The sequence below is a fragment of the Artibeus jamaicensis genome, unplaced genomic scaffold (assembly GCF_021234435.1).
Source record: "Artibeus jamaicensis isolate MK-2021 breed Jamaican fruit bat unplaced genomic scaffold, CSHL_Jam_final contig_464, whole genome shotgun sequence".
Lineage (NCBI taxonomy): Eukaryota > Metazoa > Chordata > Mammalia > Chiroptera > Phyllostomidae > Artibeus > Artibeus jamaicensis.
In genome coordinates this window covers 18340042-18366346 of record NW_026521842.1, presented here as the reverse complement: position 1 = coordinate 18366346, position 26305 = coordinate 18340042, and the positions used below count along the sequence as shown (strand labels likewise).

General features: G+C 47.7%; 3 protein-coding genes and 1 pseudogene across 11 annotated transcripts in view; 3 read left to right on the top strand and 1 right to left on the bottom strand.

Annotated features, from left to right (window-relative positions):
• The window catches only part of SLC7A6 (solute carrier family 7 member 6), a 32921-nt gene extending 20301 nt beyond the window's left edge, over nucleotides 1-12620 (top strand). For all 8 annotated transcript variants that reach the window (XM_037162587.2, XM_037162590.2, XM_037162591.2 and 5 more), the window contains 8 exons: nucleotides 2629-2754; nucleotides 4539-4683; nucleotides 5298-5421; nucleotides 5631-5734; nucleotides 8389-8485; nucleotides 9366-9515; nucleotides 9630-9813; nucleotides 10239-12620. In XM_037162587.2, the coding sequence (XP_037018482.2) occupies nucleotides 2629-2754; nucleotides 4539-4683; nucleotides 5298-5421; nucleotides 5631-5734; nucleotides 8389-8485; nucleotides 9366-9515; nucleotides 9630-9813; nucleotides 10239-10333 (1025 nt within the window). In that variant the 3' untranslated portion in view covers nucleotides 10334-12620. The remainder of the gene's footprint in view (nucleotides 1-2628; nucleotides 2755-4538; nucleotides 4684-5297; nucleotides 5422-5630; nucleotides 5735-8388; nucleotides 8486-9365; nucleotides 9516-9629; nucleotides 9814-10238) is intronic.
• Nucleotides 12621-13638: 1018 nt separating this feature from the next.
• Nucleotides 13639-22107, bottom strand: SLC7A6OS (solute carrier family 7 member 6 opposite strand). The gene is made up of 5 exons (XM_037162592.2): nucleotides 21896-22107; nucleotides 21495-21773; nucleotides 17652-17855; nucleotides 15118-15238; nucleotides 13639-14379 (listed from the first exon to the last, which is right to left on the bottom strand). The coding sequence occupies exons 1-5, from the start codon at nucleotides 22088-22090 to the stop codon at nucleotides 14249-14251; spliced, it is 930 nt and encodes a 309-aa protein (XP_037018487.2). The 5' UTR covers nucleotides 22091-22107; the 3' UTR covers nucleotides 13639-14248.
• On the top strand, nucleotides 16195-17441 carry LOC119061872 (succinate dehydrogenase [ubiquinone] cytochrome b small subunit, mitochondrial-like; annotated as a pseudogene).
• A 68-nt stretch (nucleotides 22108-22175) lies between the features above and the next one.
• The window catches only part of PRMT7 (protein arginine methyltransferase 7), a 45693-nt gene continuing 41563 nt past the window's right edge, over nucleotides 22176-26305 (top strand). Inside the window, exons 1-2 of one of the 2 annotated variants that reach the window (XM_037162558.2) lie at nucleotides 22176-22287; nucleotides 24770-24935. In XM_037162558.2, coding sequence (XP_037018453.2) covers nucleotides 24841-24935 — 95 coding nt within the window. In that variant the 5' untranslated portion in view covers nucleotides 22176-22287; nucleotides 24770-24840. Of the gene's footprint in view, nucleotides 22288-22363; nucleotides 22730-24769; nucleotides 24936-26305 lie in introns of those variants that run through there. The other variant, XM_053666606.1, reaches the window with a different exon arrangement.

The window sequence follows — 26305 nt, the reverse complement described above, 5'->3', positions numbered from 1 at the left end:
TGTGTCTGTCTTCTGTGTATTTCTGTCTTTCTCTGTCAGTCTTTTTCTTACAAGCTCTACACCCTCTCAGTTCTTTCTGGAGTCCTGCTTCCTTCTCTGCTTTCTTGTGGTTTTTGTTTCTTTAACACAAGGGTTCGTATGTGACTTTTGACTTGCTGTGGTCCTGACCCTGCTGCTTTTAGATAGATTCAGTCTCTTGGAATCCCAGCTCCATATTCCTGGGAAAGACGACCCTGGGCCAGGGTCTGGCTTGATCATGCACGGTAGTGGAGGGAGAAGCAGCATTTCCCAAGAAGGGGGTCTGGCAGGTAGGCAGGTGCCTCAGATTATGCTTATTGTATTGCACGAGGGTCTGTGGATGACCGGCGGCTGTTAACGAGGCTATCCTTGTGTTAGCTGACCTAGGCTTAGTTCCACACAGCGAACCTCAGCTAGCGGGGCAGGTCCCCAGGAAGGCGGCCAGCAGGATGCATTCCTCTGGTCTTCTCCCCTTTCAATGACCATTGCCTACACCCCCCAACCCTGCTGCATATGACTGACTAGTAAGGGCCTGTGTCATTTGCCAAGGGTACTGAGTGAAACCTCTTGAAGTGTCTCCGAAGTTGATCAGCCACCTAGTTTGTACCTACAGGCTGGCCCCAGGCTTTCTTCTCCAGTCGAGTGGAGGAGTGTCCAAGTTTCTGACAGTTGCCTTGTTCCCCAGAATTCGAGGTCAAGTGAAGTCATCACCATCTTGATTCTAACCAGAGCTCATCATTTCCCCTTTGCTTGGCAGCAAGCTTAAGAAAACAAAATGTTTTTGTTTCCTCCTAAGAATGTATGATTTCCTTGGAAAAGCACCACCCAAGTGCCAGAGGGAGAGACCTTCTTGAGACACATGTTCACGTGACTGTAGCAGGAGACGCGAAGCCATGCTGTGTCTGGGAATGCCGTCAGGTTAAGGGGGAAGAGAGCTCAGGGAGCGCTGGCTGGTGTGTTTGGGGAAGGTTTTACAGAGGATGTGGGGATGGAGCTAGACCTGGAAAGTGGGAGCTGCTGTCGGCTGTGGCAGGGGGAGGAGAGAATGGCATTTCTTTTTTGCGTGTATTTGGCACCGGTAAAGAGCGAGTCCGACTGAAGGAGAGGGTGCATATTAGGTAGGAGTAGGTAAAGGTGGCCTGGAGGATGAGCCCAGAGTATTTTTAATAACATTTGGGGGTCGTATAAAAGTTCTGGCTTCGGAGGCCAGGGGCAGTACTTAGAGGTGTCACTGCGGAACCCCTTGTATGTTGTTGTCGTGTCTTCCCTGTGGATCGGAAGGTGCCGGGGTCCTCAGCACAGGGCCCAGGTGCCGCTGAGGTGTGTGAGGAGCTGCAGTGTAAAGCCAGCAGGGCTGACAGGAGCCTAGGGAACGCCCAGGTGAGCTCACTTCTCCACGGACTGTACCCAGAATTGGCGAGGGGTGGGGGGTGGCATAGAAATGGGAGTGGGGGAGATCTGTGGGGTCCGTGTGAGCTCAGGAATGGCAGTTAGCCTCTCTCAGCCTCGGTTTTCTCATCTATACAATGGGACTAGGAGTGTCTCTATTTTGGGGTTGTGAGAATTAACTGAGAGGATGTATGTGAAATTGTTAGGCATGTGACAGTTTGTATTTTTTATTCTTACACGAAAAATGTGTCTCTAATTCCTAGGTGACCTGCCACCTACATTCAAATTCACCTCATTTATTATTTAAAAATATTTCTTATAAGATTTTATTTATTTATTTTTAGAGAGAGGATAAGGGAGGCAGAAAGAGAGAAACATCAATGTGTGGTTGCCTGTCACGTGACCCCAACTGGGGGCCTGGCCTGCAACCCAGGCATGCGCCCTGACTGGGAATCGAACTGGTGGCCCTTTGGTTCACAGACTGGTACTCAGTTCATTGAGCCACACCAGCCAGGGCAAATTTACCTCATTTATTAATGGGCCTCCCTTGTCTCTACTCTCTAAGGGGGCCATGGATACGTCTTGTGTCTTGGGTGGTTTGGGGCCTTGGGAGTCCGAGGGGAGAGGAGTAGGGTGAAGTCTACCATTTCTGGGCCTGGGGGGAGTTTCCAAAAATGGTTCCGGTTGTCAGATTTATGAATACGGGCACACCCTTCCCACCCTGGGAGCACGCCCACGCCTTTCTTCCCTCTCAGGCGTGCATCTCCTAAACTCTAAGGGTCCCCACGAGACTTGCGACCCAGGGAGCAGTGGGCAGTGGCAGCTTGTCCTGGCTAGCCCCCGAACCTGCCTCCAGGGCCCCCTTCAGTCTGACTTCTCAGTGAGCTGACAGCGGCCTTACTGTGACGGCTCACTCTGTCAGTGTGACTTTCACTCCTCAGCGAGTCCTCACAGCCCCGCGTGGCTGCCTTTCGTGTGTTTCTGGAGAGCCAGAGCAGCCCCTCCCAGGCTTTCTGTTATTGCTTCTTCTGTCCTAAGCCCTTCCGTGTTTCACCGTCCCCAGCTTTAATAAATGTACTCTTGAAATTAAAAAAAAAAAGGAATTTATGAATATGGGTTGATGCACGCAGACAGGGCGGAAGTGATATACTCTATACAGAAAGGTTGGGCCTCCGTGCCCTAAGCTCAAGCCTGCCAGTGACCGTATGGTTTTCCTTCTAGGTCTGCTGACGTTTGTGAACTGTGCCTATGTCAAGTGGGGTACACGTGTACAGGATACGTTCACTTATGCTAAGGTCCTAGCGCTCATTGCCATCATCATCATGGGCCTGGTTAAACTGTGCCAGGGTAAGAGGGGCCTGAGGTGGGAAGGAGGGTGGCTGGGTCTGGGGGAGGACGGGGAGGGTTCTGTTAGCTCTACTGCTCGGCTCTTTGTACGAGCTAGACTGTGTCAGTGAGAGCAAGAGATCAGTTCCTGGGCCTCGTGGGCCAGGCAGGCTTGGCCAAATGGACATGAATTAGCCCCTCTGTCAGAGCTGCTTTCCCTTTAAGGAGGCTAGGAGCACTGCAAGAAGCCAGCTGAGGGCCTAGAAAGTCGGGTTACAGTTAGATCATAAAAGTAAACAGCGGGGATAACGTGAACCCTACCCTGGCTCCTAGTTTCTGTCTGTGACTGCCAGGCAAGCAAGTAGGAAGATGGGGCCGTCCTAGAGAGTGGCAGAAAGGGGTGTGTGAGTGGGGAGATGGGGTGTGGAAACCATTGGGTATTTCATCGGACTTGCTCTTCTTCAGCATTTCCTGCCAAAGTCAAAAAATAAAAGACTTAAATATTGTGAAGTTGGCACTGACTTTTCTGCAGGTTGGCTTTAGGAAGCATTTTCGTTCATGGACCAGAGTGAACTGGCAGTGAGGGCGACAGGCCTACCGAGATCACTGGAGGCCTAGGGAGGTCACCAGGCCCAGGGCGTCCTGATCACTCAACGGCCAGTTCTCTAGATCCCCGGTCTCTGAACTTGGCCGTGTTCACAACCAGCTGGGACACTGAGACCCCCTCTCAGACCTATTGAATCAAACTCTGGATGGTTTGGAGTTGAAAAAGATGTGTTTTTAAGAGGTTCCCCATGTAATTCTTAAGCAGCAGATCTAGCCTCTCTGTGTGCACATGCGCCAAGTTAGTGCAGCCAGCCACCTGGATATCCCTGGAGTCCCAGAAACATCTTGGGGTCAAACTGGGTAGTCGAGTAATCCTCCCCGCAGCTGCGTGCCTTAGGAACCCGCTGCTTTGGGTACTGACGGTCACCCCTGGGACGCGGGCATTTCTGGTTTCCCTTCTCCTGCTGCACACCCAGCCATTTTTGCCATGTTGAGGGATGGGTGTCGGCTTTCTGCAGGGGGTGACAGCAGGCTTCCTTAGAAGCTTGGGTCTTGTTAAACCTGCAGTGTGTCCAGAAAGTCTCTCCTCGGTGTCGCTTCCTGGGCTTTCAAGTCCATCGTCTCTGTAGGCCTCCAAGGAGAATGACCACTGCCTAGGCTGGTTCCTCAAGGGCGAAGGTGACCCAGATCTACCCCAGGCCCAGTGGGAAATAAGACCCAGGTTCTTACATGGCCTGTGATTTCCTGCCCTAAGCAACCACGGCCACTGCAAGTAGAGCAACTGAGTTCTCTGCATGAGACTGAGAAACTGAGAAACAAATTGTGCAGTGCTCTGGGGCGAGAGAGGTGGTTAGTGAAAAATGACTCCTTTATGATAAACAGGGTGCTTTCTAAAAATAGGAGGAAGGGCTGTGGCCTGTTGTGAGGTCACTTGCAGGAAATGGAAATTCGCTAGGGCCCTGGAACAGGTGTCAGGAGTGCTCTCCTCTGTCTGAGATCGTGCAGTTTTACCGAAGTAACGGGAACCTTCCTAAGGGGGCGGGGGTGGTGGTGAAGTACAGGGAGCTGGTGGTTGTCGTTCTTTTGGTGTTAAATTATTTTTTCTCCCCCTTCCTTCTTGTTTTTCCTTCTTTTCTTGATCCTTCTTCTTTTTTCCATCTTCTGCTCCTCTTTCTTATCCCCCCTCCTGTCTCTTCTCCCCCCCTTCTCCTTCTTTCTCTTCCTTCCCCCTGAACCCCCACCGACCTTTGCTCCCACAGGACACTCTGAGCACTTTCAGGACGCCTTTGAGGGTTCCTCCTGGGACATGGGAAAACTCTCTCTCGCCCTCTACTCTGCCCTCTTCTCTTACTCAGGTTGGGATACCCTTAATTTTGTAACAGAAGAAATCAAAAACCCAGAAAGGTAAAGGCGGGCTCACCCTCTCACTCCCCAGCTCTCACTCCCCAGCGTGGCTGGAACTCCTGCTGGTAGAGGGCAAGCTCTTCCCTCCCCTCGTCTCTCATCTCTCCCTATTCCTTCTCAAGCTCTGAGGGACTAGGGATTAAGGGTTAGGATGGAATGCAGGAAGGTGGGACAGCTCCTGGCTCCTCGCCCTCACGTTCATCCTGGAGGACGCCAGGGCCTCCCTCGAGGAGAGGTTGTCCAGTGGGAGGCATCTGGGCCCGATGTGTTAGGGCCTTGCAGTCTGGTGCTGACACTGAGGTCTGGGGAGCCAGAAGTTCATTCTCAGCCTGGTCTCTAGTCCCTGGAGGACACTGTCCCTTCTTCAGTGGGGGTCCTAGCATGGCAAGCACCAAATATTGATCATGAGCTATCTTCTCATGATCTCTCTCCCGCCCCCCCCCTTACAAGTGCCCAGGGGCATGGGATGCATACTCACCCTAGGCCACGTGGGGAAGAAGTGCCTTAAAGACCCAGAGGCCAGGGAACTGTTGAATGTAAGAAAAATTTTCGGGTGAACTTTGACCTCAAGGAGAGGTTGGTTCTAGGTAGTCCTGTCTCACTTGTCCTGACAGAAATTTGCCCCTGGCCATTGGGATTTCTCTGCCAATTGTGACGCTCATCTACATTCTGACCAACGTGGCCTATTACACAGTGCTGAACATTTCAGATGTCCTTGGCAGCGATGCCGTGGCTGTGGTGAGTCTCTCAGGATCCCCATTGCTCATCATCTTATGCGGAATGGCTCCGTCTTTCTGCAGCCGTTCCAGCCCTGCCAGGCGAGGTAATGAGTCTAGACCAGCGGGTGGGCTGCTCCGCAGTGTCTGTGTTGCACCCAACAGCCTTGATACAGGAGGCTTTTGAAACCCTGTCCTGTGCTGAGTGCACCTTCTGTGTTCTGCCCCCAGACATTTGCTGACCAGACCTTTGGCGTTTTCAGCTGGACTATTCCCATCGCTGTTGCCCTGTCCTGCTTTGGGGGCCTCAATGCGTCTATCTTTGCTTCATCAAGGTACAGTGTCTCTGCTTCACTGATAACAGATTCGATTGTTCTTGGAGGCTTTAGGTGAGTCCATAGAGCACTCCTTTTTTTTCTTTAATAAGCTTTTATTTACTTATTTTTAGAGAGGAGAAGGGAGTGAGAAAGAGGGAGAGAAGCATCAGTGTGTGGTTGCCTCTCGAGCGCTCCCTACTGGGGACCTGGCTTGCAACCCAGGCGTGTGCCCTAGACTGGGAATCAAACGTGCAACCCTTTGGTGTGCAGACTGGCACTCAGTCCCCTGAGCCACACCAGCCAGGGCCTGCTTTTATAGTTCTTATTCTGCTGGACCCAGGAAGCAAGCAGTACCAACAACCTTTTACAGTACTTGTGAAATGGCTCTTGTGGCTTCTGTGACACTCTGGTAGCTGAGAAGACTTCTTTCCTGATTTTTCTTCTACTCACCCTATAAATGTTGTTATCCCGAAGGCCAGGTGTGTAATAGGCATTCAATTAAAACTTGCCGCATGAGCAGATAGGAGGATAAGAGAAGGTTTTGTACTATTTATTCTTCTTAACTAGTTTTGATACTCTAGTCCATGTATTTGGGGCCTCCCTGGGACAACCAGAGTAAGAGCAAAGTCAAGGCTTTGTAAAAAAAATATGGCATCATCTCCTTTCACATCAGCCTGCTGTGGCCAAGGTTGCACCTGATGCAGCTGTTCACAAGCTGCCCCATCCAAAGACGGTGCTTCCCACCCAAAGACGGTGCTTCCCACCCAAAGATGGTGCTTCCCACCCAAAGATGGTGCTTCCCACCCAAAGATGGTGCTTCCCATAGCCTCATCCTTGTTGATGCTAAAGACATCCCAACTGGCCTTGCCAGCTGTCCCCAAATATTTAGGTGGTAGGTGCCTTCTAACTGTACTCAGCTATCTTGTGGCATGGACCGGATGGGGTTGGTGAGGACTCAAGAGGGTAAGAATCTGGCCGTGCACATAAAGGGGACTTAAGTGCTGAACAGTAAACCCACCACTGTTTCTGCCAGTGTCACCTTCTTCAGTTTTTCTTTATTACCCGTGCAGCTCTCCTTGGCTTTGTACTAGACACCTTAGCCTCACCTACACATTATTCCCATGCAGCATCCCCTGTATCCCATTCCTTCTCTACCTAGTACAGATGATTAAGTTCATCAGCCAGCTCCAACATCTTCCCCTGGGACACCTTTCTAGGTGATATCACCGACTCCTGTGGCTCCTCCCCCTGGGTGACTCACGAGGATCTCAAACTTCACATGCACCCCGCCTGTGCTTTGTGCCCAGCTGTGATTTTGTGGACTGTCAGACCTCCTTGCTTCTTGATTTTGTTTTTGGTGTTCACCCTCTTCTCCCAGTGTGTACACGTGCGTGTGCGAGCAGGTGCACATCGACCCTCATTCAGGCCTCCTCTCTCCTCTCTTACGGGAAAGGTGTCATGGACGACCTCCTTGCCTGGCCTTCTCTCCATACCCTAGTTTCTCCCTGCTCTAGTTGGTCTCATGGTGCTACCAGAGGCTCTGCATCAAGCCGGGCCCTTACTTCAGAGCCGTAGCTGGCCGTCACGCTTGTTCAGATTCCACAGCACGGCCTGGTATGCAAGTTCTTCCTAGCATACTCCTCACACACCTTATCCTGGGACTACAAGCATTTTAGCACCAACCTTCAAAGAGGCCACACTGTTACACCTCCAGGTCTCTTTTGCCTTTGCCCACCCACTCATCTTCTGGCAAACTCCAGCTCTTCTTCTCAGGCCAGATGTAGTCATCTCTTGCAAAGTGTTTTGTTCCCCCAGGCCACCCCCAAGCCTGGTGAGTGCTGTGTGCTCCGTGATGCCGCTGACTGCCGCGGGTGGTGCTCATTCCTCTGCTGCTCTGTTTCGTAGTCAGCAGGGGTCTGTAGGTGCAGAGAGGAAGTCTGGGTTGTCTCTTTGAGCTCCAGGCTTGCCCTGGCCTATCACATGTTGAGAGCTCTGAGAAGATATATGAGAACACAACAGAAGTCTGGTTGCTCTTCTTTAAAAAGCCATTTTGGCCGTGGCTGCTGTGGCTCAATGGATTGAGTGCTGGCCTGTGAACCAAAGGGTTGCCGGTTTGATTTCTAGTCAGGGCACACGCCTGGGTTGCAGGCTAGGTTCCCAGCAGGGGGCACCTGAGAAGCAACCACACATTGATGTTTCTCTCCCTCACTTTCTCCTTCCTTTCCTCTCTCTCTAAAAATAAATAAATTCTTTAAAAAAGCCATTGTGTTAAGTATGAAATTTATGGATGGCAAGGTGAAGAAGGTACCTTTGGTGGGATGAGTTGGGGTGCCAGCGGGTGATTGCAGGGTGAGGCATCCATTGGATGATAGTAGTGTATCTGTGACTGAGAGAAGTGGGGGTGTCTGTGGGTGATGGCGGTGTCTGGGGGTGTCAGTGGGTGACAGTGGGGCAGGGCATTATGGACAGTCTTAGGTGCCCCCGGCTGAAGAGGGTGGAGACATTCGTGGGTAAAGGGGGTAGGTTGGGCTGGGCATGCAGAGAGAACGTGGGATGCTCCTTAGAGACTGCTCCCTGCTTTTTCTGGGCTCTGAGCCTAGTTTGTCTGAGTGAGGAGTGTGGCTACATGGCTGAGTGAGAGGGTCCTGCTGACACATTCCTTGTCCCTCCAGGTTGTTCTTCGTGGGCTCCCGTGAGGGCCATCTCCCAGACCTTCTATCCATGATCCACGTTGAGCGTTTTACGCCTATCCCTGCTTTATTGTTCAACGTAAGCTCTGGGAGGAGTGTGGGGCCTGGGTGTATCTCTGTACTGCTCCTGCTGACTTTGTGAGAAGACCGTAGGGTGGGAGATATACTAGCTTCCTTGAGATACTTCCTGCAATTCTCAGTGTTTCTTTTTTCTTACAATGACTTTAAAATATAAAGGTAAAATATCATATTAGAGGAGGCAAATGCTATAAAAATATTAAAATGAACTTGTAAGATTTTTACATTTTTTTAAAAGGTTTTATTTATTTTTAGAGAGGGGAAGGGAAGGAGAGGGGTAGAGAAACATTGGTATGTGGTTGCTTCTTGAGCGCACCCCAATGGGGACCTGGCCTGCAACCCAGGTGTGTGCCCTGACTGGTAATCAAACTGGTGACCCTTTGGTTCTTAGGCTGGCATTCAGTCCACTGAGCTGCATAAGCCAGGGCATCTAATCTGCATTTCTAAGGTGCCAGGACAAGAGAGCTGATTCTGGAGGCATTTGCCCATTTGTACGCCAGGTAGTTAGGACCCATGTGTAAAGATCTAGAGGGCACCTTGTGTTCATGTTGAGGTTGATGGTTGAAGTTAAGAGGGCCTCACTGTCTGCCATAAGAAGGGGAGCAGAGTTTGGCTTGTTACTGAAGTTTGCAAAAAGAAGAGAGGCATTGAGTAGAGGAAGGGCCCCCCAACAGAAAAAGGAGAGATACCACCTTGAAGGTTAAGGTAGAGAATGGACCTTTGTGATGCCAAGGGGCCACTGAAGAGAATCGGAGGTGATCTGGTGAAGCTAAATTAGCAGTTAGCAGATCAGGTGCTGACTGCTGGATGGTGGAGCCTCGTGGGGTGGCATCGCCCTCTTGGTGACATTGCTCTCTCCTGCGCCCTCCCTCCCCCTCCAGTGCACCATGGCACTCATCTACCTCTCTGTGGAGGATGTCTTCCTGCTCATCAACTACTTCAGCTTCAGCTACTGGTTCTTTGTGGGCCTGTCTGTGGTTGGACAGCTCTACCTTCGCTGGAAGGAGCCCAACCGGCCCCGGCCTCTCAAGGTCAGTGGCTGTAGGCAGACTAAAAGGGCGGGGCCCTCTCCCCACGGTACCTGTTTCCCCAAACCCAATTCCCCATGCCGGTTTTACCTAATGTCTCACCTCCCTCCATTTCAGCTCAGCCTGGTTTTTCCCATCGTGTTTTGCATATGCTCCTTGTTTTTGGTCATTGTGCCCCTTTTTGGTGACACCATCAATTCCCTCATTGGCATTGGGATCGCCCTCTCCGGAGTCCCCATCTACTTCCTGGGTGTTTACTTGCCAGAGTCCCAGAGGCCACTCTTCATTCGGAATATCATAGGTGAGCTTCTCTTTGTCCATCACTCACTGGCCAGGTGTGTGCACGCACATTTGGAGAGGTGGAGGGGGGCGAGTGGCTGACAGCTTCCTCCATGCTAGTGAAGTGCTGGAGGCCATGAGAACTGGCCGCCCCATGTGACTCTTTCGCTTTGGATCCTGATATGATCACTAGTTTTATCTTTAGAGTCCTATTTTGGGGTTAAAACACTACCCCCTGAAAGTGCAATCTATGTGGAAAGATGAGGAGCCATGCGTGGGGCTGGGGATGTTGAGGCTTGTTGGGGGGTGAGGGGCAAAGCCTGGCATGGGATATGCGAGGGAGAGGTGGGGAGGGAGCCACAGATGTGCTATAATCAGCCTTGTGGTGTTTAGAGTGGAGTTGTAGCTGAATGTCAGTTGGCTAAATTCTCTCCTTTTTTCATTTAGCTGCTGTCACCAGAGTCACCCAGCACATTTGCTTTTGTGTCCTGACTGAGCTAGATGTGGCTGAAGAGGGAAAGGTTGAGAGGAAAACTGACTAGAGCTTGCGGTAAAGTCCCCTGAGGCCTGGAAGGTTGGCTAACGGTGGCCACAGCCACCAAAGTCCAGATGACACAACTGTGTGGGCCCAACTCTCTTGTATTAAAGGAGCCTGTTGGCCCACATTATGTAAGGGGGCTTAGGGCTGATGGCCTCCTCAGGTGGTCGCTCTTATTGGTAAGCTATGGGAAGAGACTCGGAGTCTGGGGCCAGCCTGAAGGTGGGGACTGGGGGTGGGGGGTGGGGGGTGAGGGGGGTGGTGGCGGGGCTCGGGAATTGGTTGGGTTTTGTTCCAGGAGGGTGGTGCATCCCTTCTGGACACTTGCTGAGTTGCACTGGGGGAAGAAGAGTGCTAGCTAGGTTAATAGACGTAGCTGGTGGTTTCTAAATGTGGTATCTGAGGTTTGAATCAGGAGTCTCTACAAAGCGTCTGCTTTTATGGGAAGTTTTCCTCTGACCAGGTCCAGGCACTGGAGGCCTAAAAAGCTACCATTTCTTCCTCTAGTTCAAAACCCTTCCCCGGGGAGATTATATTCCCAAGTACCAAAGCCAGGGCCCTCTGTCTTTAAGAGGTGTCTCTATGTGGTGGTGGGCCAGACTAACCGCAGATTTTGCTTGGTTTAGCACAATCTTCTGTGAAGTCTTACTTGCCAAGGCTACCTTTAAAGGTTTTTTACTCATGTTCCTGTACATTTTAGTATATAGGTGGATGACATGTTACAAGCACCTGGCTGAAGTTCAGCAAGGACAGGTGAACCAGTTCGTGAGTCAGAAGTCTGGCAGTACTGCTATTTTGAAGGATAATCCTTTATTTTACTTGAGACCTTGTCTTTGTTCTAGTTGATAAAGTAAATCTCTGGGTTTCTGGTACGAACTTTAAAAGGACAGAGACTTCTAGAGTTCAGGTGAATCACCTGGATTCTTTCAGCTGTTAATGTCTCATGGACCCAAGCCACCAACTAGCTTGTTCCCCTCTGTAAAGGTCAGTGTGAGGGGCTGCTGTGCAGACCCACACAGGCACACCGCGGTGCTAGAGGTGGTCTTTTTTTCCCAGAAAACCTCACACCAGGCTGCATCCTCCTCTTCTGTTCCCAACACCAGGCTTTGTTTACACTGAGCCGCCTTGGTGTGGATCATCAGGATAGCGCACTCCTCTCCCGCCTGCCTCCTGGCGCGAGGTCTGGTGGGACTTGTCTCAGGAAGACCTTGGTACTTGTGGAGACTTCTGTATTTTTCCCCCTTGATCAGTGAAGACTGGGGGGAAAGCTGCTTCAACCTCAGTCTGGCTTCTCAGCAGACTGCGTGACTGGAAACAACAGATTCTGGTGCTCAGGCTGCTCTCTGGCATCCAGATCAAGCCAGAGCAGTAGGTTTGCTCTAATGGATGCTCCTTCTAGCAGCATGGCCTCACTGGATTGTACAGTTTCTCTGGGATGTCCTCCAACTGTCATCATGGGACCAGAAGAACCTGCTGGCTGGCATGCCCTGTGGGCTTTTCTTGTCCTTAGGGTTTGGGATTGACCAATGGTAAAGACAAGAACTACAAGGAAATCTTCCTTTCTGACCAGCTTTCTCCACCAAACTGGCCCATCTCAGACAAGGGGGTAGAGCACATTTGCTCAGTAAAGACAACATAGGGGATCGAGCTCACAGTGGCTTTTGCTTTAGGGCAGGCATTTGTGAGAATGTGGGGGGGACATTCCTACTATCCTGGGTTGGGGGTGTGCACAGCAGATTCCTGACCGACAACAGGGAGTCTGGTGCAGAGGGTAATAACTTGTGTTGACTATGTAAACATGACTCCTGACTGAGTGAGGCTGGCATCTGTCCCAAGGATCCTCCAGAGCTAATCCTTTAAGCGCAGTACGCTTGTCTTGAGGATCCCTGAGCCAGGCTTTAGCTTTCTCAAGTACATGACCAGCTAATTCCAGGAACTTGCTGCTCCCTAGTGGCTCCCAGGGGAAATAAGGGCCTCACACCCGAGGTGCCCTAATACTTGCTTAGTGAGCCATGTCACCCTCCTCTCCTTACTGGGTGGTAACTGCATTCTTCCCTTCTCTGCTGGATACAGACTCTTCCTAGGAACCACCCTGTGGGAGGGACGCCAGAGACTTTCTCCACTCAGGCTTCACGGTGGAACTGACTTCCATGAGGTTTTTGTTCACCAACCTCAGTTCTCCTGGTGTGCTAATCCCTTTTGCAGTGGGTACAGTTTGTGACATTGTTGGCTGTTTAATGTTGGCAAACCTCAATGAGTACATAAATAGCAGTGAGCACATTACAATGGTACAGTGTTTTGTTTTTTAATCCTTTGTTTCTGCGCCTACAGAAGACTAAGATGACTAGTATTGTGCATTTAAGTTGCTGCCTGTTACTTGCAACACTGAATTGTACCTTTGTGGATAGTTAGGGTCAGAAACCAACAGTCTGTTGGTTTTACAGCTGCAGTAGTAGAGCCTGAGAACACACACATGTGAAATTTAATCATTTTGCCAGGCTTAACTCTGTGTAGATAGGAACTCATGTAGGTAGACTTACAAAAAGAATTGAGTGAAGGCAGGATGGAAAAGTAGAGATGCTTATGAAATGTTGAAAGAGGTGGGGAGACATGTCCCTGTGTAATTCCCCTTCTCATGTGACAGAGTGTATGTGTTACGGGGCAAGAGGGCACTTTTTTTTTTTAAATTTATTTAATTGTTGTTCAAGTACAGTTTTCTGTTAAGAGGGCACATCTTGAATAGAAGGTCCTGTGTATTAATTGCCATAGGCCTTGCTATCCAGTACAGTTAGCTACCAGCCACATGTAGCTAGTTAAAATAAAAAACTGCAGTTCCTCAAAAACTGCACTCAACACATTAAAAGTGCTCAGCCACATGTGGCCAGTGGCTCCTACTGCACAGCGCCTACATAGAACAGTCATCTTTGCAGAAAGTTCCACTGGACAGTGTTACATTAGAAGGCTCAATGCCAACTCAGAGTCAGGGCAGCTGTGGTTCGGAAGGGGTAGGGATAGAGATTTTGCTTACAAGAGATAAAAGTCCTGGCTTAAAAAAAAAAAATTGGCCCTGTTGGTAGTTTCTGGTGACTATTGTAAGTAGTTAGTTAATGTTTTTAAGTGGAAAGCTAAGTTCAGGATGTGCTTTTCCTTTTCTTAATTTGCCTTAAGTTTGTATTGTCTAAGGCCAATTCTGAAACTTCCTCCTCACTGATCCCCCATTTTTGCTGGGGGGCTTGAGGGGGAGAGGGAGCACAATGGGAAAACACCTAACATTCAGGTTTAAAGGGTTTTCAAGGAGTTGCACATTCATATATTTGAAGTGTTTTTACTAGATAGAATCACATTCACACACACCCTGTCCCCCGGCACTGCCGCTGAGGACAGCCGTCCTCCCAGTCACACTGCAGGAAGCAGGACATGGAGACAACTGCAACTAAAACCCCTCCCGCCTCAGACAGGTCCCACTCCCTTTCCTAATGGCCATTACTGTGCTGCCACACGGGACCCACTGTAGTCCTTCTAGGTTCACTCTCTCAAAACGGACAGGTTTTACCAGAGGCGGGTGGCCTGGTGGCGTGGAAAGCTGAACCTTGGTTCTGACGAAACAGGAGCTTCTCCTCCACTTATTGGCTTTAGTGTGGGAGAAGAGTGGAAAATGCCTGGGCCAGGGAGCTTCATTTTTGTGGCTGTTTTTTTGCCCCCAATTGTAGGGTCAGTTATGATTGAAGCAAAGGGGCCCTACTATGAGTGGAAAGACACTCTCCTTCAGGACTCATTTTCACTGGTAGGATATGATGCTGCTGGACATGCTTTTTTTCCTTCCACGCGCTGCACCAGGAAACCCATTACCAGAGCAGCTGATGCTGCAAGACTACAGCCCTCGGGGCCTGTGCAGAACCTCATGAACGTCACAGGACCCTCAGTCTGAATCCAGGCCATGGGGGCTGTCATAGCCGAACTCCTTCTGCACATCCAAAGGGTATTTGTTCCACATGGGTGGTCTGCTGTCGCCTCCTTCCTCTTCACTGAAGCTGTTGTATTCATCAGAGCCTAGAATGAGATGAGAGGAATGGGCTCCAAACGCATGATTTTTTTAGGTGACTCCGAGAGCCCCGTCCCTTCTCAAAATGTCTGTTTTGTTTCGTTTTTTGTTTTTTTTTGGTTCGCCATTTAAAAATACTTGTTCCTTAAAGAGAATTTAGAACAAATAAAATCACATTGCTGTATTTTGTTATTTCTCCACTACGTAAGGATTTTTTTGGTTATAATAGTTACAGCAATATGATAAATATAATTTTGAAACTTTTCCCTTTTAGCATATTACAGGCACTTTCCCAATAGGTTATTACATAGTTTGATTACATAGTTTTCCTCCATTAACAGATACAAAGAAATTCTTTTTGTTGGCACTTGGGACCTGTCCCTCTCTTAGCCTGAAGCCAGGAAAGGGACACTGAGCTAGATGTTTCACTTCATCTCAACCACTGAAGCTGGTGTGATATTCTAATTTTCTGGAGAGAAAATGAGGCTCAATGAAGTGAAGAAACTTGCCTAAGACCCACAGCCAGGCCATGACAGAACTCGGGACTTGAACCCACCCCTGACATCACACCTCCAGCAACCCCGTGGGAACACTGGTCCGTGGGCTTCCTACAGCTCCAGCAGCCTGTGGTTGAGCTACTGGAGCTTCATGGTGAAAGGCCAGTTTGGATGGACCTGCCAACTGTGCTCATACCTCAGTCTCGGAGCCCAGCAGTCCCTCCCCATCCAGGGCTGCCATCCTCCTACCTCTGGAACCTTCATCTCCGTCACTGCTCTCCTCCTCTGGGTACTCATTGCGCCAATTATTCTCACTGTTCTCATCATCTTCATCTTCATAAATGTCCTCCGGTTCTTGGTCATCATTCACCTGCACATCTCAACACAAAACATGAATATAAGTCAAAACATCTAAGGTTATGATCTTAGCAAACCAACTTGGAGAGATGTCATTTAAGGGTGCTGTGTGAAAAAGAGGCAGCCTTGGATTAGTTTGTCCCTGCTGCACAACAGGCTTCACTTAGATTACAAGAGGGAGACACTGGCCCTACGCCACTCCCAAGTCCAGCTCCAGGAACCACATTCCTAGTGCGATAGACCGAACTTCAAAAAAAGAACGCCCCCAGGGCACGGAGAGCCGCTCTGAGCAGGTAATGACAGGGAGGTTCAAACTGCCGCAGGGCAGCCAGGTGGGAGAGGGATTGTATGGATTGTGGGTGATGTCAGAGAGCAGAACCAGAACCCAAGAATGAGGGGTGCAGGAAGACAAAAGGAGGGGCCATGCGAGGACTCACATGGTGGTTGTAGTGTAGGTGTGGAACAAAGTACTTTTCTCATAGGAGCATGACAGGTACCACCTTCTCTCAGTAATCATTTTAGAATTTAAGAATAATGATAGGAAGTCATCTTACCTAACCCGACTCCCCCCGCCCCCCCCACTTTAAAAAAGATTTTATTTATTTTTAGAGGGGAAAAGGGAGGAAGAGAGGGAAACATCGATGTGCTAGAGACACACTGATCAGTTGTCTCTCGTATGCTCCCAAACTGGGGTCCTGGCCCACAATCCAGGCATGTGTCCCGATGAGGCATTGAACTGGCAACCTTTTGGTTTGCATGCTGGCATTCAATCTACTGAGCCACACCAGCCAGAGCCAAGATTTTACCCCTTGTAAGACATAATTTTTAAAAATTCATATGAAAATTTCTGGGTTTTTTTTTTGGTCTTTATTATAAACTGCTATACTTTCCCCCCCCAGAGTGTGGGAAAGTATAAACAATAAATATGATGTCATGAACCTTATAAAAGATTCATTAAGGGTGACCTAGAGCTTAAGGAGCGAAATGGCGAGTATCTGGAGGCTGAGTGTCCTCTGTGGTGCCCAAGGAGGCTGAGCTTTCCTCTGAACCCCAGTTAGACCTGCTCAAACTCAGCATTTCTCCAGGACCAACCTACGCCAGGATCAACCTACGCCAGGATGATGTGGAATACAGCACATTCACCTGTCACCCAGCCGACAATGTTCTCTCTTTCTGTAGCTGGTTCAATGGTTGCCTCTCTCCACTGGACTGGTGAGAGGGTTGTCAGTGTTTTGCTCCTGGGTCTGCTTCCAGCTGCTTATTTGAATCCTTCCTCCATGATGGACTACTCCCTGGCTGCAGTCCTCACTCTCCATGGTCACTGGGGCCTTGGACAAGTTGTTACCGACTACGTGCATGGTGATGCATTGCACAAAGCTGCCAAGGCAGGCCTTTTAGCACTTTCAGCTTTTACCTTTGCTGGGCTTTGCTATTTCAACTATCATGATGTAGGCATCTGCAAAGCTGTTGCCATGCTGTGGAAGCTCTGACCTTTTTGACTTAATACCTTAAGAATCGATTATACACCTCTTTGCCTCTGCTGTCATGCCATTGACCTCACAAACAGGAGGAAATAACAGATACGTCCATTGGTGAGATAAACCTCCTCGTCACCTGATTAGTTTTGGAATTTAATCTGTGAGGCAAAGGTTTGAGAGGGAATTGTATCCAAGAAATTGTGAGACTAAATTTCATATTCTGGTGAGTTACTAAGGTGGTCTTCCCAGCTTCCCACAAGATTCACAGTGCAACTGAACACTATATATGAGCTTTTGCATTTTAATTTATCAAACTCGTGAAGGGAATTCAGGTTTATTACTATCAATACCTGATCAAACTGCTATACTTGCCCTGGGAGAGATGGATAAAGGGAAAACTGTTAATTCATAAATAAAGACAGCAGAAAGTTACGCAGCACCTGATGTTTGAAAACTTCCCCTTTGTTCAACTGATAGCCAGTCACTGATGCTTACACGTCTTTGGGAATCTTTAAAGTTTGGGCCCTGGCTGGTGTAGCTCAGTGGATTGAGCACAGGCTGCAAACCAAAGAGTCGCCAGTTCGATTCCTAGTCAGGCACATGCCTGGGTTGTGGGCCAGCTCCCCGACTGGGGGCCACGTGAGAGGCAGCCACACACTGATGTTTCTCTCCCTTTCTCCCTCCCTTCCTCTCTCTCTAAAAATAAATAAATAAAAATTTTTAAAAAATTCATTAAGAGCAAAAACTCTAAATATAGACTCTTCCAAAATTCTCTGCATTAAACCCAGGTTCTTAGAAGGCACTGAGAATAAATTTTTCCTTTTAAGCAAGAACAGAAGGAACCAAGAACATCGTTGATCAGGATTAGATAACCCAGGGAGGGAAAGTACACGGACTGCAGAACTGGTCTGGCTGCCTCGTGCCCCTCATCCTCCCGGGTCCCCTTACCAGCTCCCACTCCTGGCTGTAGGGCTGCACGGAGAGGATATTCTCAATCCATCCTGGAGTGGCCATCTCCAGGTAGTAAATGTCATACACATAGTCATCCTTCTGTTCCTTCTGCTGCCCGACGCCTGGTCCATCCTCAGACACAGTCAGCCGTTCCCGGATCAACTCTACAGAATTGCAGAGGATCACATCTGGGTCAGATGCCTGTAAAGAAAACAGCAGATAACATGGATGTTCAAAGAGAAGGAAGCTAAGAGTTGGGGGAAGGAAGCCTCCCTACACGTCTGTCAGATTCGACGTTCTTATTCCCATGGCCTACTAGTTTCTTCTTAATTAGCTATAAGATTCAAAAACCAAGTATCTCTAAAAAAAGTAATGTGTAGTTCTTCATTTGACATAGACACTTACAAGACAGACTCCTACTCTTTTGTGCTTGGCTGATGTAAGAGCATGTGTGAAGATGGGCCTAAGGAGAGGGGAGGGCCAGCAGAGCTGTTGAGTCTTACCCTAGGTCTTCCTGAGCTCCTTTGGTAGGATGATCTCCCCTTGGGGATCTGCAGAGCCACTAAAGCACCCCTACAGCTGACCCCCCAAAGCTCTGCATTTTGTGTGGCCTCCTCTAGGGACCTAAGAGCTGTTCCTGAGCTCTGATAACTACTACAAGCCATCACCCACCACTTCCCTTGCCCACATTGACGTCCTGCTTTTAATCACAACCAGGAGTGGATCCCCCTATAATCCTTTTCCTGCTAGAAAGAACAGCTCAAGATGGACTGCCCCAGAATGGAACTGGCCCGGGGTTTAGAGGTACTGCAGAGGTAACAGGCTGTCATCCAGGGCAGCACAGGTCAATTTAGAAACCAAAGGGACATGCTGCAAATGACCCCCTCAACAGATTCATCACAGGGGGCTGTGCAGCTCCAACCAGACACCACATGGGGAAGCGGGGACATCCCATGGCCAAGGCAGATGAGGGGAGGCCAGTGCTCTCAATCACAGGCTAAAGGGAATCAATTCTTCTTTGCTCTGAAGTCAAAAGGAACTAGAGATGTTATTTTTTGTGCAGACTCTTAACTACCTTCAAAGCTGTTCTAAAGGGAAGCTTTGGCTCTGACTCACAAGTCCCCAGACCTCAATCCAGTAGATTATGCAGTCAAATTTATTTGCTATATTTTTTTCAAATTTCCTATAATAAAGATCATTTTCATAAAAAATTACTTTTAAGTCAAGTCTGTGTTTACCCATATTTTCAATTATACTACGTATAGCATTTTCTACCACTAAACATATACACATGTTTATGTTTATATATATAGGTCTGCATTTTGTGTGGCCTCCTATAGGGACCTAAGAGCTATTCCTGAGCTCTGATAACTACTACAAGCCATCACCTGCCACTTCATAAACATATATATTTGTTTTTATATATGTTCCCATTTTCCCAGTCTTCATGGTTATTATTTTAAAGGTCCAGGCAGTTGTGTAGTCAATTTTCCTGCACTTGAAAATGAAGATAAAAGTACCAGTACTGCCCTAGCTGGTATGGCTCAGTGGACTGAGCGCCGGCCTGTGAACCAAAGGGTTGTGGGTTTGATTCCGAGTCAGAGCACATACCTGGGTTGTAGGCTAGGTCCCCAGTGTGGCGTGTACAAGAGGCATCCACACATTGATGTTTCCCTTCCTTTCTCCCTCCCTTCCCCTCTCTCTAAAAATAAATAATATATATATATTTTAAAAGTACTGGTACCTACCTCATAGAGATTTTGTGAGGATTAAATGAATTTAAACCAACAGCAGCTTTTGTTAATGCCACAGATGTCTGTTTCTGCTGAAGTATTTCCCTAGGGTAAATCCCAGGGGTGAGATTACTAGATAAAAATGAACCAAGGCTTTTCACTTTTTCAGATTTCCTATTAAGTAGTACTTTATTAACTTAAATAATATCAATTTATGAAACCCCCCCCCACAATAATGGGGCACAGAAATACCAACACTAATTTAGAATTCTAGATGGTTTTAGAGTCCAAACAATAAAAATAAATTTAAATGGTTTTAAAATAGGCCCCAAGCTATTTTTAGGATTCCTGATATGTAAAGCCATGCTGTTTTCCAAAAGATTGGCCTCAATTTCAAGCACTAGTCATGTTCTGCTTTAATCACCACCTTGCCGGCAGGGCTACCTTTCCCCTGCTAGTCTTAGTAGGAACGAAACCTCAAGTTTGCTTTCACCTTAAATTCATGCTTTTTAAATCATTACTCTGCAACCATTCTTGATGTGTTTATAGTTTGTTTTCCACTGTTGGTAAAAATTGTGTTCACATCCTTCAGTTTTTTCTTATAAAACTGAACTATTTAATTGATTTCATTCTGCTGAACACTGGTTTACTTTTAAAAATTATCTGACTGGTAACTCATGAATCAGTCTGGAATTAGTGTTGGTAAAAGATGTGACTATAGCCCTGGCTGGTGTGGCTCAGAGGATTGAGCACCAGCCTGCAATCCAAAGCATCACTGGTTCAATTCCCAGCCAGGGCACTTGCCTGGGTTGCCAGTAGGGTGTCAACCAAAAGCAACAATGCACTGATGTTTCTCTCCCTCTCTTTCTCCTTCCTTCTGTATAAAAATAAATAAAATACTTTTTAAAATATGTGGCTATAGACATCATGCTCAAATTGCTATCCAAGTATGCTAGCACCATAGTTTTGCCTGATATATTCTGAATTAAAATTTTACTTTTAAAACGTAAAACTATTAAAGGAGTGAAAAATTTTTAAGTGGTTTTTTTTTTTTTTTTTAAAAAAAAAGACTTTATTTATTTATTTTTAGAGGGGAAGAGAAGGAGAGAGGGAGAGAAATATCAATGTATGGTTGCCTCTGGTGCGTCCCCTGCTGGGAACTGGCCTGCAACCCAGGCATGTGCCCTGACTGGGAATCAAACTGCGGTTTTTTTGGTTCGCAGACCTGTGCTCAATCCACTGAGCTACACCAGCCAGGGCAAATTTTAAGTATTTTTTAAGAGGGGTAATGCCTTAGTCTGAGAATTCTCTACTCTTATAATCGTAATCTATACAGACTTTGTTTTCTGGAAGTGAGGCACAAAAGAAACATGTATGTAATGTGGTAAAAAGAACATTTTTGGCCCAAATCTGCCTCAGACTTGGTATGTTACCCAAGACTACTCCTTTAACCTGCCTTTGATGAGTTTTCTCATCTGCTCTATCTTCACCTTGCTCAAAATCCTCCAGTAATTCCTTATCTCAGGGTAAAAAGACAATGGTCCCTTAGAAGTACCTACAAGGTCTAGTAGATATCCTTCCCCCAACTTCATTACTATTCTCCCTCAGTTAACTGGGCTCCAGGCACACTGACCTACCTCCGAAACATCAGACAAACTTGGCTTCACAGTCTTGGCGCTTGTAGGTCGTCAGCCTCGAATGCCCCTCCCTCCCAGATATCCATAATGCCCTGCCATTCACTTCCTTCAAGACTTCACTCAAATGTCATTTCAGTGAGACCTCCGAAATGGAACCACTCTCCTGCTTCCCCTTCCTCATGCCCTCTTACAGGTTACATCACCACATGACACTGAATTTACTTGTTTTTTTTCTCTATCTGAATGTTAGGTCCTCACTGCTCTAGCCACAGAATACCTGGCACATAATGAGTGCTCAGTAAGTACTTGTTGAATAGATAACCTAACCTGTAAAAACAAGGCTATCAAGCCAGAGGGATCGTCTATTAGTAAAATGTGAAACCATGTGCATCTTCTTAACTGTGTGCTGACCCAGATTCCTGGCACTACCTGTCCGAAGAAGCCCAGCTCTCTTCCGAACGTGTACTCACTTTGCAGGAGACGGCGGCTGCGGTCTCTGGGTCTCCTTCTTCGTGGATCAGTTCCAAGAGCTGGAAGCCTGGGCCGTCGTCGGCTTCTGGGTTTCCCCGCAAGTCCTCGGACTCCAGGCCATCCGAGGGAATGTTCAAGGATCGGCAGCTAGAGACCACCCTGTAGCGGCCCTCTTGCCTGATCTCCCGAAGCGAGGAGCGGAGGTCGCGGCGGATACGCTGCTGGCTGCCCTGGGACGGGCGCAGAGCCGCCCGCAAAAGCGGCTGGACAGGGTCCTCCTAGAGGGCAGTAGGGGAGAGGGGCCGGCGTAAGTAAGGGGTTCGTGTAGGGGTCAGGGATATAGTTTCATCCTGGCTGCACCCTAAGAGTCCCTCCACTCGTCTCCGTCCCCGCCCACTACCTGGGAGCGCACGGTGGCCACCAACTGGAAGACATTATTCTCTGCTGCTCTCTCCAGGCCCTCGGGGGACGTCTGTTGGGCCTCTGGCTCGACTGTGTCGCTTCTAGGGCGTTTACAGGCGAGGACTAGAGCCTCGGCTGGCTCCGCGCTGCGCTTCCGTTTCACGCGGAGTACAGCAGTTCTGCGGGCCTCCATAGCAGCTGTCGCGGAGCACTGTGGGAACGCGAGGGGTGACTTGGGAGCACCTTTAAGTTCCGCTTCCGGGCCCCGCCCCCGGCACGTTCTGCTGGCGTAGGAAGGTCCTGCCCCCTCACGCCGACTGCGACAATGTGGTAGTGGCGGCGGGAGTGAATACAGCGGTACCCACGGCGGTGAGGCGCTGGCCATGTTGGGTAGGTGGGATCGCTTCTGGAGTCCCGGATGCAGCCAGCATCCTGTTCTCATCTCCGGGCCTCAGGCAGCAGGGCCTGGCGTGCGCGTTCTCGGATGCCGGGAGACAACCCTGCGGGACCCTTGAGGACCTTTTTAGAGTCCACATGAGGCGGCTCAGAGCTCTGGGTCTGGCAGTAGAGCGGGGTTCCAGGCGGGCCCCGGCTCTGCAGTCCTCTCTGGTGATTGCCGCTGGCTGGGCCGGCGGGTGGAGCGCCTCCGCAGTGAACTGATTCACAGGACATACCTGGAGTCTCCCCTCAACAGAGCTTGGCGTGGTGATTTCCATTTCCTCCTTGTAAATGACCACAGGAGTTGACAGCTCTTGGAGAATGAAGAGGGGATCAGGCTATCTCCTGAATCTGGAGTGCGGTCTCCTTTGGGGAGAGGACAAGTCAGTAATAGGTGAAGAGATTTATCCATAGAAGATGATAGGGCCTCACCCAGAGAAATTGTAGGACATGGTTCCCCTTCTCAAATATTCATTTAGATTAATATGAAGCCAGTGACTTATCTACTGCTCTGAAAATACCCTGTGATCCTGAGCAACATCACAGACCAAAAGGGTATTCCACAGGATGAGGATTTCTAGACCCTCCACAGGATGGACCCCATCAACATGTTTGACTCCTTGTTCGGTTTAACTTAAGCTAAACTAATTTGTCTTCTGTGCATGACAGCCTAAACCTTTCTAAAGTGGTGAAGTGCCCTCTTCCCACGCCCACCAAAATCCTACCTGTCTTTTAGGCCTTCCCTGAACATTCAGTGAGATGTGGTCATTTATTTCTACTATGGCATTTGTGGACACAGTTTTCTAAAGCACCTTACAGATTCAGGTAGTTCTAGGTATTCTGTTTTTAAAAGAAATAGCATATGAAGTGTGCAGAGCTCATTTTAGCAATGGTTTTTCAGACTAGGTTGTAAACCATTGGTTACAGCCTCAATTGTAACCTAAATTGAGTTACAAACTCAATTTAGCGAATCGTGATCAATGAAAAAATGGGATAAGTTATATGAGAGCCTTGCCCATAGGAAGGCTAAATATGTACTGTTTTGCAAAACTTGTGAGTTATATGTGCAAGTGCATGTATTGTGACTCAGTGTAAAATATATTTCTTGCTGGGGTTGTCAGAAGGACTGAGAGTGCTAGGTTATGGAGTGGGTAAGCTGGGACTGTAGAAGTAGAGTTTTACGGAAAGTCAGGTTGACTACTTTGAACCGGGCCATTGACAGCCTGAGTCTTTTCAGAAGAGAGTGTTTCCCATCCTCTTGTATAAGAATCAATGTTTACTTCGTCTAGATAACTTCAAAAGAAATTCAATAACTCTGGCCAGTAAAATGCCTCAGGAATATTTAGGGGACCTCCTCCACAAAAAGTGATCAGGTTTCCTGGAGATGGCCCAGGGTTTAACCGGAAATGAAGGGGTGTGTGGAACACTGGGTGTTTCTGAGTGGTCAGAGGTGGGGCACTGGTAGAGCTCATTCCTGCTGAGACCTACCTGCACACCTTGAGCTGTGGTGTTCCTCTGTCCTTGGGGGAAAAGACTGTGCAAGACATTTTATCTGTCTGGTATCACTCTTTATCTGAAACAAAGTTTTTTCAGATGAAGGTTTTTTGAAAATTGCTTTTAAAATTAAATACTGGGTTTATTATAAAAAATAGTGAGGCATAGAGTATGACAGTATCATGAACACCTGTATTCCCACCACCCAGTTTTAGAAAAAGAATATTACTTTTGAAGTCCCCTGGGTGGCTGTCCTTGATCCCGCCATGTTCCCTTTCTTCTTAAAGATTACCACTGTCCTGTTGCCTGCTATGTGTTTTTGTGTGATACTTGAAGAATGTATTGTTCTATTTGCATAATTAAAAATTTTATGTAAATGTTGTATAAGTTCTGTGATTTGCTTTTGTGTGTGTATGTGATTTGCTTTTTCTCCCCTCAATATCATATTCCTGGGATTATCCCTGTTTGTCTACAGCTGCGACTTACTTGTTTAGATGAAGGTTTTCCTAATTTGTTTGAATTGCTCTATCTTTGTATTTTTCCCTAAACTAAGTGTTTAGTATCCCTCGGTAGTATTGCTGACACTCCTTTACCACCATCCCAACTCTGTTCTTTCCTCCCAGCCCTTTCCTCTGCTTTATTTCCTTTCTCACCTGCTTTTATTTGAGGCTATTCCCAGACCTAACGTTCAAACTAATTTAACCCTGTTGTAATCACTGAGGACTGCTGAAGTTTCCACATAGCTTTATGAACTTACATATTATAGTTTTTGATGTTATGTGTGGAATATAAAACCAAGTAACTTGCTGGAAAAATGAAAATACTGGTTAATAAATATTTTTAGTGGCTTTGACCTGTTGGTCAATTTCTTTATTTCTCTTTTGTTATCTTGTCTTTTACGATTTTTTCTTTCTATTCTTGGTCATTATGATGCGATTAGATTTCTGACCATCTCACCCATCCATAAGAAGTAAGCTGGCAAGTGATAAAACCGAGGAGCTGATTGGCACCATGAAAGTCTTCTGCGGGCGGGCCAATCCGACCACGGGGTCTGTGGAGTGGCTGGCGGAAGATGAGAACTATGATTACCACCAAGAGATTGCCAGGTAACAAGGGCTTGTTCAGAGTTGGCTGCAGCTGGGTGGGGTACTTGATCTCAAAGCAGATGCCTTGGAATCCAATCTGATTTGTAATAAGATATCACCCAGTGCTTCTGGTAGGAGTTGGTCCTGAGCAGGTGTGATCAGGCAGGTAGGTTTGCCTGAGAGTTAGGCTGAGTTGTGCTTGCGTAGGGAGTCAGTGGGTCTGTGTAGTGAAGCAAAGACCCAAAGTTCAGTAACCATAGGGGAGTTTATGAAAGTTTTATAAAATGATGAACTGAAAGGTCTTCAGTTCCATACCCAGTCAGGGCACCTGCCTGGGTTGCAGGCCAGGTCCCCAGTTGAGGGTGTACGAGAGGCAACCGATTGATGTAGTATCTCTTGCACATCGATGTTTCCCTTTGTTTCTCCCTCCCCTCTCTCAAAAATAAATAAATAAAATCTTTTAAAAAAAAGAAGGAAAAATGCTTTTTTTTCTTTGAAAAGATGTTTAAGAGCATGTGCATTCCTGTCATTTAGCAATTATTAAGTGCATACACCATGCCAGCACTGTGCTAGGGCTGTGAATACCAAAATGAAGAAGAAAGGGTTCCCATCCTTAAGAAGTAGCAGTTTTGTGACAGACATATAAAAAATTACCACACCGTGAGATAAAGACAAGTAGAAATGGGCTCAAAAGTTCATGCAAGCAGCAGGAACCAACTGGTCTGGGGTCACTGATATCTAAATGGGGAGAATTGCTTTCTCGGCAGCAGGGATTACATACACATTTCCAAATGAGCTGCCTGGGTAGCAGCGGGCAGTTCAGTGTGCTGGAGCGCGGTGCAAGGTAGTGCTGTCCTGAGAGAGGGTAGGCAGATGTTATGTTGTAAAAGTTGGTGAAAAATATAGGAAGAAGAATATGGTATGTGTCTGGCCTCTGCCCTTCTCAATTCTGACATTGGTCAAGCTACTTAATTTCTCTGAGCCTGAATATAATAATCCTTAATATATAATATATTGGATTATTTCTCTGAGCCTGAATATAATAATCCTTAATATACGATATATTGGGTTGGCCGAAAAGTTCATTTGTTTTTTTTCCCCCGTAAGATGGCTCTAATAGTGCTTAGTTGTCTTTAACTTCATTTGAAACAATTTTGTTAGATTTTATTGTGACAGCTGTCATATGAGTGTGCATTTTAAAAAAACTTACCAAAATGGGTGAATCTTTTTGTAGCCATTTTAATATTGAAGAACACAAGAACATTTTTGGCATATTATACTTTGTATTTCAAGAAGGGTGAAAACGCAACTGAAATGCAAAAAGATTTGTTCAGAAGGTGCTGTGACTGGAACATGTCAAAAGTGATTTGTGAAGTGTCGTGCTGCAGATT

Bases quoted from the DNA above. Each gene is read 5' to 3' on its own strand.
- SLC7A6OS (XM_037162592.2), bottom strand. From the start codon at position 22,090: ATGGAGGCCCGCAGAACTGCTGTACTCCGCGTGAAACGGAAGCGCAGC. The intron at 21,774-21,895 runs GTAGTGGGCGGG...ACTGCCCTCTAG, and splicing joins TGGCCACCGTGCGCTCCCAG to GAGGACCCTGTCCAGCCGCT. The intron at 14,380-15,117 runs GTAGGAGGATGG...ATCTCATTCTAG, and splicing joins CGGAGATGAAGGTTCCAGAG to GCTCTGATGAATACAACAGC.